General features: G+C 35.7%; 1 protein-coding gene across 2 annotated transcripts in view; it reads left to right on the forward strand.

Moving 5' to 3' along the window:
• LOC138175880 (guanine nucleotide-binding protein G(t) subunit alpha-3) overlaps positions 1-15,287 on the forward strand; it is a 125,278-nt gene that overhangs the window by 57,414 nt on the left and 52,577 nt on the right. Inside the window, exons 1-2 of one of the 2 annotated variants that reach the window (XM_069106522.1) lie at positions 12,193-12,293; positions 12,875-12,917. In XM_069106522.1, the coding sequence (XP_068962623.1) occupies positions 12,913-12,917 (5 nt within the window). In that variant the 5' untranslated portion in view covers positions 12,193-12,293; positions 12,875-12,912. Of the gene's footprint in view, positions 1-12,192; positions 12,294-12,874; positions 12,918-15,287 lie in introns of those variants that run through there. The other variant, XM_069106523.1, reaches the window with a different exon arrangement.

The following is a 15,287-nucleotide window of genomic DNA, read 5'->3' on the forward strand; positions in this document are numbered from 1 at the left end:
GAAGAAAGGCAGTCATTTTCACTCTCAAATATATTCAAAACAGAATCTCAGACCAAAAATTCATCTATCTTTTAGAAACACCATTTTGCTTTTCTTCAGGGTTTGTCTTTTGATCACATTATTGAATATACTATTTATTCAAATTGAAAATTAAAATAATAGATTTTAAGCAAGTTCTCTCTCAATGCCTTTTTTTTTCCTAAAGGGAGTTTCACATACAATAAAGTACATATCATTATCAAGCCGGATTATTCGACTGTGTTATGGGTAAATGAGAAATATTTGTGTAATTCAGGAAGATTTATTTCCAAAGAATTGTAGTACCAAAAAGTAGGCTTAACACTTAGGCCATACTGAGTGTGATTTCTACTTTCATGCTTCATAAGGCACTTTAGGATTTTGCCTCACCTTGAAGTTTTCAATATGGCTATTCATCTCAGGCTACCATCTCACCTATAGCTAGGCTACCAGATAGCACTAACTAGAATTTTTACATTTACTCTCTCCCAGTTCCAATCTATAGAATATATTGCCCCCAACTTAATTGGTTCAAGGCATAGATCTAATCAATTCCTCAATATTTACTCTCTGTATCAGTCTCTATTGATAGAAAAATGATATACAAATGTGTGTATGTGTATACACATGCACATGTATATAAATACACACATACACACACATATATGTCTATACATATTCATAGACACCTGACAGAGGTGTCTATCTTTTCCTTCAGTTCCATATTCTAAATCAACTGGACTACTCTCAGAGAGGGTAAAGAATTACACCTGGGGTCAGGAAGAAATAGATTATAATCATGCCACCACTACCACCATGCCCCAACACTGAGAGATTATGGGCAAATCATTTAGCCTTAGAGCTTCAGTTTTTCTCTCCTTTAAAAATGGAAATAATGACATGTAATGTACCTGCTTGACAGGATTGTTGTAAAGTGCAATGGAGATAATGCATTACAGTGCTTTTTATACCCTAAAAGCATTATATGTCAGCTATTACTATATAGCTTCCTGTACCCAACATGCCTATCCCCTTTTAATCATGTTTTGGTTCACACTGTTCCTATGCCTGCCTCCTAATAAATAACACATAGACATTCAAATTGCTCTGAAACTCCAATAAACCTCATACTGGAAGGGGAATGGTTAAAGGTGATGGACTCAATTAGGATTAGAATCATTACAGGAAGGTTACAAGAAATTCACATGAACAAAAAAGAACACATCTTTAGGATATCACTGAAATCTTTTCAATTCAAAATCACTGCATCAGGGAATACCATAATAACACAGTTATTCAAAGGACAAAAAAAGCAGAATATAGTGTAGAGTTCACTGATTTGCCTTTTTTAGGTCTCACAATAATCATAGCATTCTATCATTCAAAAGAATACTTCATTGCTCTTTGAAAATGAGCAAAGTAGTATTCGAAGCATTTCATGCTTGAAACTTGGCAACTTCTTGCACGTGAAATAATTAGATGGAGAAACTGTCATTGACCCATTATAAAACAAAATCTCACTTTTATTTTACTTTTAAAAATTAAATATTGCGTAGCATATTGAAGAGTTTTATGTCTTATTACCCTGTCCAGGGATATTTCAGTCATATCTGATTCTTTGTGATTCCATTTGGGGTTTTCTTCGCAAAGTTACAGGAATGATTTGCCATTTATTTCTCCAGCTCTTCTTACAGGTGAGAAACGGAGGCAAATAGGGTTAAATGACTTGCCCAGAGTCACACAGCTGCTAAATGTCTGAGGTTGGATTTGAACTCATGAAGAAGAGACTTCCTAACTTCAGGTCCATCACTCTATCCACTGGGTGACCGTATGCAATAGCCAATTGTAAATTCAGAGTCCCTAGTGTTTCAGGAGGAAAAGAGATTACTTATCACCTCCAGGCAGAAGCAGATTATTTCTCTTCTGAACTGTCCCACTCATAGTGCAGTTCATAGAAGGATTCTTATTTCATAGAGTTCTAAAATATGAGTTTTGAGAGGTCTTCAGGATCATCTAGTTAGGAACTGGGGATGTAAGTGTTTCTGACAAGGGAGGCTACATTGTACCTGGGCCTCATAAGCACCCACCATTGTGGGTGGGAAACTGAGGCAAACAGGGTTAAGTGACTTGCCCTAATTTCTCACCTAATATCATCATTGTGATGATCATATTAAGGGTGGGCTGATAGCGGTGTTCCTCAAAGTTCCTAATTGGCTTGTCACTGTCATTCTGGTTAATGATTTGTTGTTTCTTGTTTTGTTTTGTTTTTGGTTCTTGTTTCTTTCTATTTCTTTTGACCAATTGACATCTTGACCCATTCTATATACTACTAATCTTTTAAATGAAATCATATGTTATCATGAATATTGCTATCCTGGAGAAAGAGGATAATCTGTGCAACTCTCTGTCATCTCTTATAATGGAAAATAATGTAAAGGTAATGAGTTGTATCTTACTGTCTTTCTCCTTGAGAGTCTCAGGAAATAGCAAGTTACCTCCCATTTACTACTTTAAAAGCAAGTGATGCATCTATGACTCTTCCATTCTGAATGAATGAAAGCCTTTAGTTTTATTACTCACCTGGAGAACATGTTCAGAAAGAGTTTTCTTTTTTTTAAGCAATTGGGGTTAAGTAACTTGCTCAAGGTTACAAGGCCAGTTATTTTGTGTGGGCGCTAAGTATCTGAGGCCAGAACCGATCCTGGGTCTCCCGACTCCGGGGCCAGCACTCTTACTCACTGCGCCACCTGGCCACCCCAAGAAAGAGTTTTCTAATGATGTTGATGGTAAACCAACCTTTATTTTCTAAAGTATCAAAAATTAAATTTCTGAATCCTTTTTGAATAAATTGGCTCCAACATTTTATGGGAAAAAGGGACCACCTAGGTAAACATTTCCTTTTACAGATGCAGAAATTGAAGCCCAAGGTCAGAATTGCCTAAAAGCCTGTCTTCTGCAAATCAAGACAGTTGTCAAAGATGACAGAGCTGGTGAGGGCATAGAGTGCTCTCAAACTCAGATTCATGTCTGAGTGGGTCCTATCCCAAAGCTGATCAGAACAGAAGTTTCTAGTTGCTCTGTTTTTCCAAAGTGGGCAGATTTCACCCTCTGTAGGAATCCTGGTGGTCTTTTGCTTCCAGACACTCACCATTTTGGAAGTGAAATTAGTGTGGTCTCCCAGTCACTGTTGGCCTTACTTCACCTTCTTAGCCTGGAATACACCATCATCATGACCTCTTCCTCTGATGAGTTTTTCCCAGAACATTCACTTTCTCTCCCATGTCATGAGGGGCTCTTCACCCTGGAAGTTCACTTCATGCCTAGCCTTCTCACCCAGAAATTAAACTCCATGATTCTATTCATTGCTTTAATTGTTCAGTTCCTCTCAGACTTCAATTTAAAGGAAAATGCCCAGGTCAACCATGTCCCCATTTCTTTCCAGGCTCCATTCCTGAATCTCTGAGTTTTCTTCACAACTCTCTGCCTATTTGGGGGCTTCTTTTTACGTGTTCTCTTTCTCCATTAGTATGCAAGCTCCTTGAAGGCCAGAAATCTCATTCTGCCAGTATTTGTATTCCCAGCACATAAAAGTATGTCTGGGATATAGTAAATGATGAATACTTACTAATTTGGCTTGACTACAGCTCAGAATTCCCAAACTTATGTGATCCACCAGCCTATAAGCAGCAGAGACTACAGACATGAGGCATACTCCCAGACCCGTATTCTTTCTGAGAAATCTAGAAAGTAGGTATATTTGGACAAGACTTGCAAAATCTAGATTTCCTGTTGAAATTAGCCATACCTATGTATGTCTACTTAAATTTAAGAACATATCACAAGATATTCAATAAAATAATGTTGAAGGATTTACTGACAAGATGACTACCTGAGTAGGGAGGGGTCCATATCTACTGAAGCAAAATACCAAGGTACAAACCAGACAACATGATGATTAAGAAATCTAATGAGGACTTACAATGACTTCTTTCACCCAGAACCAAAAGTTAGCCACAAATTCATGGGCAATAAGCAAAGCAAATGCCAGACTTACCAGAGAAGGATCACGTGAAGAAAGAGTGGAGAGTTCCTCTGAGAAATCCCCAGAGTATTCATAAAGCACCAGGATGATAAGAAGGTCCGATAGTAGACAACCTGGCAGCCCATTGAGTGTCAATAGGCAGTGACCATATTTACTACTCAGCAAATGTTGGCCAGCCCAGCACAGATCTCAGACCAGGTCAGCCCAGGTTGAGAGGCCTGAGTTTTCTAATTTTATGTCCTGAAACACCAGAGAGGGCCCTGAAGATCCAGTTTTCTGAAATTCAAAGATCCAATGAGGCCTGATCCAAGGAGGAGGAGAACAGTACTAGAACCCATGAAACCCAAGGTGTTGGCAATTTCACTCAGAAGTGAAGAAAAAAGTAGAACTTGGATCTAATAGAGTCCTAATTTAGGAATTGAAGTTGGAGAGATGAGTAAATCAAAGAAAAAACTGACCAGTATAAAAAAAGTATTGCAAATATAGAGATAACTGAAAAGCAAGTATACACTAAAAGAAAAATTGGCTTACCCACAATGACTACATAAATACATGGGGAAAATGAAGCAAGAAATTAAAAAGAAAAAGAAATGAAAATTCTGGAAGATATAAATGGAAGGAGAATAAGAAGCTCAAACCTTATGCAATAAATGAACTATGAAAACTCAAATAGGCTATACAGAAATATAAAGGACACAAGGACAACAAATGTAAGGGGAGAATGAAATGTAAAACATTTGATAGAAAAAACAAGTGGCCAAGAAAATTAGTAAAGAAGAGATCACTTAAAAATGATTGAATCCTCTGCTAACTGTGATTTTTTAAAATACTGCTATGGTATTTCTATTTTTTTGTACTTGCTTCTCTTCTTTTTATTTTTTTACTTTTATTTATCTTATTATGAACTTAAGAAATAAAACACATTTCTGAACAAGAAATAAAACATAGCAGAACAGAAAAAAATGATTGTACATGAAACTACAAAATATATTTAATATACACCTTGCTATTCCTTTTAAAAATATGTTATCTTTTAATTTTTTGTCTTTTTTTTCTTTTCTTCCCCTCAACTGTAGATATGGCTACCATTAGATAAAAATATGTTTATGCATGTCTATATGTCTATATGTTTTTATGTATGTCTATATATACACAATCATTTTCTTTGTCAGTTCTTTCTCTGGATGCAGATAGAAAATTCCTTCAAATATCCTTTGTAGTTAAATTGAGTATTTCTAATAGTCAAAATGACTTAGTGAAAGAAATTAAATGAAAATTTCTGAGATCTATTAGAATAAAAGAGTGAAGTAATGATAGAATGAATCCACCAATCACCCACTAAAAGAAACTCCAAAAGGAAAAGTTAAAACAATTGTGTAGCCCAAATCCAGAGTTCCCACATTGAAGAAAAAAACTGTTATCTGTATCTAGAAAGAGGCAGCTGGGTATCAAGGAAAGAGTCAAAAATCATAGAAGAGATGACACCTTCTATATAAATGAGAGGATATAGTTTAATATAATATCCCAAAGGCATAGTGTATTGGTTTTCAATGAAAAAAAAAAAACTTACTGTACAAAGTCCAGTATAATCCTACAAGGGGGTGAGGACCTTAAAACAATATATATATATATATATATATATATATATATTTTTTTTTTTTAATTTTAGAAAATCATTAAACAAATGACACAAAGTATTCTTCAACACCTTGTAGAATAACTAATGGATTGAAAGTGAGAAAAATATGTGTTCTAGTCCTATTTTTGCTGATAGTAGTTAGCTGGCCTTTAGGCAAATCACTAAAAGCCTCAGGATCACATTTTCCTCATTGGTGAAATAAGTAGATTGATCTATAGGGAACTTAAGCTCAAAAATTCTATGATTCTAAACAAATATATCTTTGAACATTTTACCAAAACTTTGCTGGACCGAAAAAAAGTAAAATTGTTTAAGAAAATTCTTATATTCAATCATTTTGAAAAAAAATCAACCACTTAAAAAAACCCTTAGTTTTTCCTAAAATCACATCTTCTACAAAATTGAGACAAGTTATTATTGTTTTTAATTACTTTTATAATATTGGTAAGTTAAGATTCTGAGTTAAAGTGAGGATTTCTCAATGCACCTGAATTTAGTTGAACACATAAATCTTGCTAGTCAAAATCATTGCTTTAACTAAAGTTTACCAAAACTGAACGGTCACATCTAAATTTGTGGGGGACCATCATATGCCTGAAATTCTTAATTTTTCTAGCAACATGTATATTTACTTAATTCCTCTTAAATAATCGATAGAATAAACTGGAATTTTGTAGAGGCCTTGATATTCTTTCCTTTGAGAAAAATAATCACATGATAGGTCACGAAACTTAAAGTAAGGAAGACTTTATTTCATATTTCTGCTTCTCACATACTGAGTGTGTGACAAGTCAATTAACCTCTCAATATCCCAGCCAATTCTCTAAGACAACAAGTTACATATAAATTAATAATTTATAATACACCAGAGGTTCCCTATTCAGATGATATCATAAATTGAGAATCCAGCTCACTTCCATCAGCCATAAATAAATTAATAAATACCTATAAAATTTTACCAAAAGATATGGGTTCTCTTCCTTGATATTTTTCTAAATGGCGCATTAGAATCTAATTTAAGACTATCAGAAATCATCTTACACAATTAGTATACTAGGAAGCTAGATTTAGAGTTGGGAAATATCTTTAAAGACCAGTTAGTCTTCTCCCATTTTATAGAAGAAATGGGCCAAATTAGTTCTTACTTTGTGGTTGTTAAATTGTTTTTCAGTCCTATCTGACTTCATGACCCCAGTAGGGGTTTTTGTGGCAACAGATAATGGAGTGGTTTGCCATTTCCTTCTCCAGCTCATTTTACAGATGGGCAACTGAAGCAAAGGGGGTAAGTGACTTGCCCAGGGTCACACAGCTAGGAAGTGTCAGAGAGTAGCTTTGACTTCAAGTGGATGAGTGATCCTGACTCCAGGTCTGTCACTTTATGAATTATGGTGCCACCTAGTTGCCTTCAATTTTTCTCACTACAGAAGTCAACCTGCAAAGAGTCCATCTCACAGTAAAGGCCTGATTGTCAAGACCTCACCAGAAGAGTAATGGTCTCTCTGTTAGAGCAATCCCTCTTACTCTCCAAAGTGTTTCAAATGACAACATTTATGAGCAAAACTGCAGCTTAGAAGAAGGGAGAGAATTCAGAATTCACTTCTAGAATACTCCAGAACAGAACTCGGACTAGTTGAGCTGAGTAGTCATGGGACTAAAGTCTTTCAGAATCACCTTGCCTTTTTCCATAGTCCCCAGTTCTCCTCTGACTCATTCTTTCTAAAAGAAGCTTTCCTCAAGGCTCTAACCCTAGGTATCCCTCATTCTTTTCTCTCTACCATTCCTCCTCCAGTGAACTCATCTGCTTATGTCTTCACCATTGCCTCCACGAAGATGATTTCTCTACATCTATGCTCCATCCATATCTAATATTCTTCCTACTATATACTATCATAAATTGCCTGCTAAATTTCTCCACCTAGTTGTTCCATTAGCCTTTCAAGATCAACATGTCACAAATGGAACTAATCACTATTCCCCACAATTCTGTTACATTCCTAATTTCTTTGTCCTTATTTCCATATAGCCCTTCTCTTAGTCACTTATGCAATCATCTTCAGCCATTTCTCTATATTACTTCTCCAACTCACTCATCCAATCAACCACAGAATCCTGTCAATTCCACCACAGACAACATTTTTAGCATATGAGGTAGTGAAGTGTAATCTGAATCTGAAATCAAGACACCTAGGTTTGAATCCAGTTCCTGATGTGGTTATCAATCAATTAATCCATCAGCAAGTGCTTATTTGGTATTTACCATATGCCAGATACTGCACTTAGCACCAGACATACAAGCACAAAGAATAAAACAAATCTATACTTACAAAGACTTTACATTCTGTACCTGGCAAATAATAGACGCGTAACAAATGTTTATTGCCTGGCATTCTCATGGAGGACATACTAAATATGTATTTAAATAAGAAAAGTATAAATATCAAGTTAGTAAATACAAATATGTAGAGTAATTAATGCAAAGTAGTTTGGGTGAGAGAGCACTAGCAATAAGTAAATAAGTAAAACATGTTGATTAAGCTGTGTCTTCAAGATACAGAGGGATAGAGGTTAAGGAAGGAGAGCATTACAGGCACTTGGGGACCGTGAGGGCAATTTGGTTTGATTGCATAGTTTGGAAGGAAGAGTAATTTTGCAGTGTGGAAGGAAGGATAATATCCATTGAGGCTGGAAAACCTAGGTAGGAGTCATGTTGCGTTTAAGTTAAGCAGAGGAATTGTATTTTATTTGAGAAGCCATAGGAAGCCACTTGAGTCTACTGAGTAGGGGAGTCACCTGGTGAGAGCTGTACTTATGGAAAATCACTTCAGCAATGATGTGTAGGATGGACCATGGTGGTAAAGGCTTGAGAAAGATACATCAATCAGAAGGTTGTTGCAACAATCTTGGGGCAATATGCCAAGAACCTCCTGACCTGAAGTGGCAAGTTGTAACTGGAGAATTGTCTAATAATTGTAAATGATGAAATGGCAAGATTTGGCAACTGAATAAATTTGCGAGTGCATAGGGAACAACCCCAAGGTTAATAACCTGGGAGACTGGAAGGATAGTGTTCCCTTTGATAAAAAAGAGGGAATTCTGAAAGAAGTGGAGGTATGAGGAGGAAAGATAATGAAGCAGTTCAATTTTGGATCTGTTGATTTTGAAATGTCTCTGGGACATCTAGTCTGAAATGTCCCAAATGACCATGGGCAAATCCCTTAGCTTCTCTTCATCACAGTACCTCATAATAAAACATAGAGTACCTTATAATGTACTTTCTTAGTAAATTAGCTCCTCCATGCCCTACTTTGATTTTGTTACCCCCTGGGTCCTGGCACAGCTCCTTGCAAAAAATGTGTTCATTATGTCTTCATTGAATTACCATTTAATGTAATACTTTAATGTCTGTGATCACACTGATTGTGGAGTTATCTGCAAAGGAATCACAACCCAAGTAAATCTTCTCACACTGTGAAAGGCTTTATAACATCTTCTTGTAAACCACAGGATCATAAATTTAGATTTGTAACCAACTTTGGAGTCACTCTAGTTCAACTCTTCTGATTTTAACAGGAGGGAATATAGTCAGAATAACAAAATTTGTATTAATTGACTACTTTGTGCCAAATATATACATATACATACATATACATGTACACACATACACACAGATTTACATATAATGTATTTCACTGCATAAGCATCACCACCACACTATCATTGCATCCTATTTTTTCAGTCCAAAAATTGGTTTATAACCTTTCATTGCATAATAATTGCATGGTGCAATTCTGTTCATAAAGTCGCTTAAAAGGTAAACAGAGCAGCAATGTCTTCACCAGGGACATATGGATATGCATTTATCTCTGATGCACTATGAGCTGCAAGCAACAAATTCTCAGAACACTTGTATTGTCAGTATATTTTGGAAAGCTGACTTCGATGGTTTGTTTAGTGCACTGCAGTAGTAATGGTATTGTCATTCAACCCAATGAAGAGCCGTAGGCACGAGGAGAGCAGGTGGGCAGGAAAAGTTGCCATGAGTAAGTCATGTGACATAGTAAGACTTGCATCTTCCCAATTTTAGCATATATTCACAAGTATTCTGTGCATCCTAATCTTGCAACAAAGACAGTTAATAATAAATGATTTTTAAGTAATGGCAGCACTTTTAAAAAAGTTTCATATAATGGTTGCACCCCACTTTTCTTTTTTACAAAAACAAATCTGGCATAAAATCGACAATGATTATGTGGTGAAATATGGCACACACATATATGTGTGTTTTTATGTATACACATACACACAAAATAAATACATGCTAAATTTATAGGAAGGGATAGAGAGTTCATGGGCAGCTAGTGTCACAGTGGATAGAATGCCAGGCTTGAAGTCAGAAAGACTGATCTTTCTGAGTTCAAATCTGACCTCAGATACTTACTAACTACGTGACCCTGGACAAGTCACTTCACACCCTGTTTGCCTCAGTTTCCTCATCTGTAAAATGAAGTGAGAAAAGAAATGGCAAACCACTTCAGTGTCTTAGACAAGAAAACCTCTAATAGTATCATGAAGAGTTGGACATGCCTGAAATGACAGAACAACAGACTGCTGAGAGGATCTGGAAAAGCTTCACATAAAAGGTTATCGTTGAGCAGACTTTTGAACAAAATAAAATATTCACTTAGTATCCACCTGTTGGTTTTCTGGGCTGCCCACAATGTTGATTCTTTTAAGACTCTGATGTCCCATTCCATGCAACCATTAAACATTACAGGGTGACTTTTTTCTCAATTCTCCAATTCCAAGCTTCGTCATAATAACTACATGATGTTGTTTCTTATACTTGTTTTTGTATTTAAGTTTATATAGTTTTAAAGTATATTATTTTCATGACTCTGCTTCCTTCACTCTACATCAGTCTTTATAAATCTTTCCATACTTCTTTTTATTCTTACTATTTGGTTCTTTTGAAATAGTAATTTTAATTATATGCATGTACTTCAATTTATTTAGCCACCCACTAAACTGGGTACTTTGTTTCCAGTTCTTCACTACCAAAAAAAAGGACTGATAAGAATATCTGGATGTATGTGAGAATTTTGTTTTCTTTGGAGAAACCACCCACTAAACTGGGTACTTTGTTTCCAGTTCTTCACTACCAAAAAAAAAGGACTGATAAGAATATCTGGATGTATGTGAGAATTTTGTTTTCTTTGGAGAAAAATCTTATTAACATCTTTTCATTTTTTATAATATCTTTTTTTTTACAATAAACCTCTCCCCCATTCAGAAATCCATCTCTTCTGACAAAAATAAGAGGGAAATAAATTTAGTAAAATTAAGCAATACATTAAATTTATGTGAAGTTAATGGCAGTCTTCTACACTCACAGTCTTCCATCTCCGTAAAGAAGGCAGGGTGCCAAATAGTCATAATCTTGCAGCATTTGAGTTTTTTTTCATTTGTAGGTTGTAAACTACATTGTTGTCCCCAGGCAGGATGTTTTCCCAGTTCTGCTAATATCATTTTGCATCATTTCACATACTCTTTTCGTGCTTCTCTATATTCATGACATTCATCGTTTCTTATAGTACAGTAATATTACATTACATCTATTTGCTGTTGTTTGGTCAACTGTTCCCCATTTGAAGGACCTCTACTTTGTAATTCTTTGCTATTCCAAAAGTACAGCTCAGTATTTTGGTATATAAGGGACTTTTCATTTTTTCAATTACATAGCTGGTGTCTAGAAGGTGGATTTCTCGGTCCCCAGATATCGATACTAAAGATAGTTTCTGAGCATAATTATGAATTATTTTACAGAATGGTTGGGTCATTTCACCATTCTACCAATAATGCATTTGCATGCTTAACTCTCTACTACCTTTCCTACTATATTTCTATTTTATGTCATCTTTGCTAGTTTATTGGCTATGTGTGAAATGTATGAGTTATCTTAATAGCTATTTCCCTTGTTATTAGTGAGTTAGAGCAATATTTCACATGGTTTTTCAAAAATTGCAATTGTTCCTTTGAAAACAGTTTGTTCTACATTTTATATTAATAAATGACAAACAGAACTTCATACAGCAAACTAGGCACAGACAGACCTTGAGTCTGTATGAGAGTAAAGAACCATTTTCATTCATTGATCTCCTACTGACATTTTGTTGAATTTTCTTCATGGTAAAGCTTCTACATGTGAATCAACAAACCAAGATATGATCTGCAAGTGAATTTTGGGTTCCTTTCTTGAGTTATAATGGATATTTTGGAGCCCACCTTCCGGCAATCTCTCTCCAACATGTTGTTATCCAGAATTACTTAATAGCATATGTAAGCAGATACTTAATAGCGTATGCAGGCATCACAAGAACATTTCCTCATACATTAACAAATACAGACAATGAAATTAGAATTTGGGATAGGCTGTGGGTTAAAATCAAGAAGACAGATAAAGCTCCTCTCCTATTTTTTCAGGAAATTAATTTTTCCCTTAGGGTAGACTTGAATCACACTTGAAATTTTTGCTCCACTTATTCTAAAGCAGCTGGAAGAAGAATTTTGATTCACCATTTATTTGATATTGAAAAAGTAACACACTTTTTTCAATGGCAATTGTCTTGGGTCAAGGAGGTGATTTTGTGTGTGTGTGGGGGGGGGTGTGTTTTTTGTTTTTTTTTTTTTTTTACCCTGTAATATGTTTTGAGGCTGCTAGGTGGTACAGTGGATAGAGTGCCAGACTTAGAGTCAGGAAGACCTGAATTCAAATCTAGCCTCAGAAATACTTAGTAGCTGTGTGACCCTTAACGTTGTTTGCTTCAGTTTCCTCGTTTGTGTAATGAGCTAGAGAAGAAAATGACAAACCACTCCAATATCTTCGCCAAGAAAATCACAAATGAGGTCACAGAGAGGTCGGACACAACTGAAACAATTGAACAGCAACAATGGAGAACAGAAGAGGGGCAAAATCTCTTCTCTAACATCAGGGAGAGAAAATATAAGGAAAATCTTCAAACTTGTAGAAGTGAACCTTCTTTATAAATACTAGAATACGTTCATCAAATTAAAAAGAAGATTATTTTTGCCTTTTAGCTGAAGAAGGGATAACGATAGCTTTTAATATAGGCATCTGCATTTCCAAATTAACCATGAATGGTCTGGTCTTTTTTCAGGTGCTGGAGAATCTGGAAAAAGCACAATTGTCAAACAGATGAAGTAAGTACCTGCCTCTCTTAGAGCAGCCTCTGCACATCTTTGATTGTTGGTAAAGGTAAAGAGGTAGGGCTGGTTAGGTGGCTCAGTGATTAGAGCACTGGCCCTGGAGTCAGGAGGACCTGAATTCAAATCCAGCCTCAGACCATTAACACAAAAACTAGCTGTGTGACCTTGGGCAAGTCATTTAACCCCAAATTGCCCTCCAAAAAGTTTTAAAAAAAGATAAAGAGGTAGAGAAAAAATAGGTACTAAACTAGAAATTGGTTTTTTGTTGTTTCATGTTGTTTTGGGCTGTAGCAGAAACTTTTCTAGTTCCTTTACCAAAAGTGCTGATCCTATGCTGTCACAAACATAATGGATAAGTAATGATTCTTTAAAAAAAAGAGAGAGAGAGAGACCAATAGGAGTAAATATTTGTGGAATGCTATCTGGGTACAAGCCTGATGGTTCAGCTGAGGTGATATGCAAATTTGTAATAAGGTGTTATGTTAATAATTATTATTTTATTTCACTTGCAAGGTTACAAAGTAATTTGCATTTGTTATCTCACTTTTCCACAATAACCCCGTGAAGTAGGTAGTGTTATCATGCCCATTTTACAGATAATGAAGCCAAGTCTGAGAGATATTGACTGACAGTCCTTGATCACAGCTAGTCAATGTCTGAAGCAGAACTCATACTGAATTCTCCCTAATTCTAGGTCCAGCAGCATATCTCTGGAACCACCCATCCACCTCTGATCAATCTTCATCTCAGGTTTAATTTCCAGCAGGGGAATGTTATCAAGTCATAGTAATATATAATATTAAGATAATAGCTTTAGTATCATAAGGAACTTTTTTTAGATGAGGAATCTGAGGGCAAGAGAAGTTAAGCAATGGATTCAAGCTGAGGTCCCAGGGTGTCAAATTCAAATCTCTTTACAGTACATCATAATACTGACTCTCCTATATTATAAATGCAGATGAGAGTTACACAACAAAGTAGAGAGTATTTCATTGCAAAGTTGGGGATTTAGGGTGTGGCATATTGTATATACTGTCAAACTGGCTATGCTGCTTAGTTTTACTTAACTGTTTTTTTTCTTTGATATGGGGAAGAGGAGTTGAGTTGTATACAATAATAATAATAAGGAAAATTATAATACCAAATAATGCATCTAGCATTAATCCAGTTCTTAAAGGTTTGCAAAGCATTGTACCAATATTATCTCATTTGATACTCATGCACCTGGGGGTATTATGTATAACTCATATGTCCATTTTATAGAGGAGGAAACTAAAGCCAATAGAGGTTAAATGACTTATTTAAGGTCACATAGCTTGTAAGTGTATAAGGCTGGACTTTGAACCCAGGTCTGTCTGAATCCAGATATAACTTCCCTCCATTGGATCACATAGAAAAATGACTATTATGTAAAAATGATGGAAATTCTTCTTTTTTAAGCTTCAATTCAGAGAAGGAAATAACTATATTTGCAATTCAAGGGAATCAGGGAAAAGGTACCATCTGAGTCAACCTTTAAAGTGTGGGTAGGAATTCAACAAGCAAAGCCAGAGATGGCGCACATACAAGGCCTAGGGAATCTTTTTTGCAAAGGGATGAAAATGGAAAGAAAAACATTGTACATTTTTGGTTTTACTTGTTTTGGGTTTGTGGAGGAGAGAAAAGGCAAAGAGTTGCTAGTCTGACTGGAGAGCAAAGCATGAGGAATTGAGTAACAAGAGATGATAAAAGGGAGGGAGGGAAAAAGTAGCAAAAGTGTTTAACTTTACTTAGTATGTAATAGAGAGCCACTAAAAATTTTTGAACATTATAGTGACACAACCTGATCTGCATATTTGGAAGAATATTATTACAGCAGAACAATGGATTACATCAGGAAGAGGAGAAGAGATAATTTCTTTTAAAGGGCTTTGATAGTTATTCAGATGAGAAATAATCAGTACATATCGGAGGGTGGTAACAGTGTTTAGAAAGGAGGAAACCAGGTCCAAAGATATTACAGAGATGACCTAGGACAGATTTTAAAAGAAAGGTGAATGGGTTTAGAATTGAGATGAGGTGGATTTCTTAAAATTAAGAAAGATTCTCCCTTCTTTGTGTTTACAAATAAACCCTCACTAAATTTTTTTTTTAGAGAGGGGAAGGCAGGGCAATTGGGGTTAAGTGACTTGTTCAAAGTCACACAGCTAGTAAATGTTAAGTGTCTGAGACCAGATTTGAACTCAGGTCCTCCTGATTCCAGGGCCAGTGCTCTATTCACTGTGCCACCTAGCCACCCCTAAATCCTTACTTTTAATTACCTTGTTCAATCGGTGAATCTACAAATATTTTATGGAATATCTCCTGTGTATAAAGCACTATTCT

Source organism: Petaurus breviceps, unplaced genomic scaffold (assembly GCF_028583685.1).
Source record: "Petaurus breviceps papuanus isolate PSGF00001 unplaced genomic scaffold, PetGlider_PUasm1.0 79, whole genome shotgun sequence".
Lineage (NCBI taxonomy): Eukaryota > Metazoa > Chordata > Mammalia > Diprotodontia > Petauridae > Petaurus > Petaurus breviceps.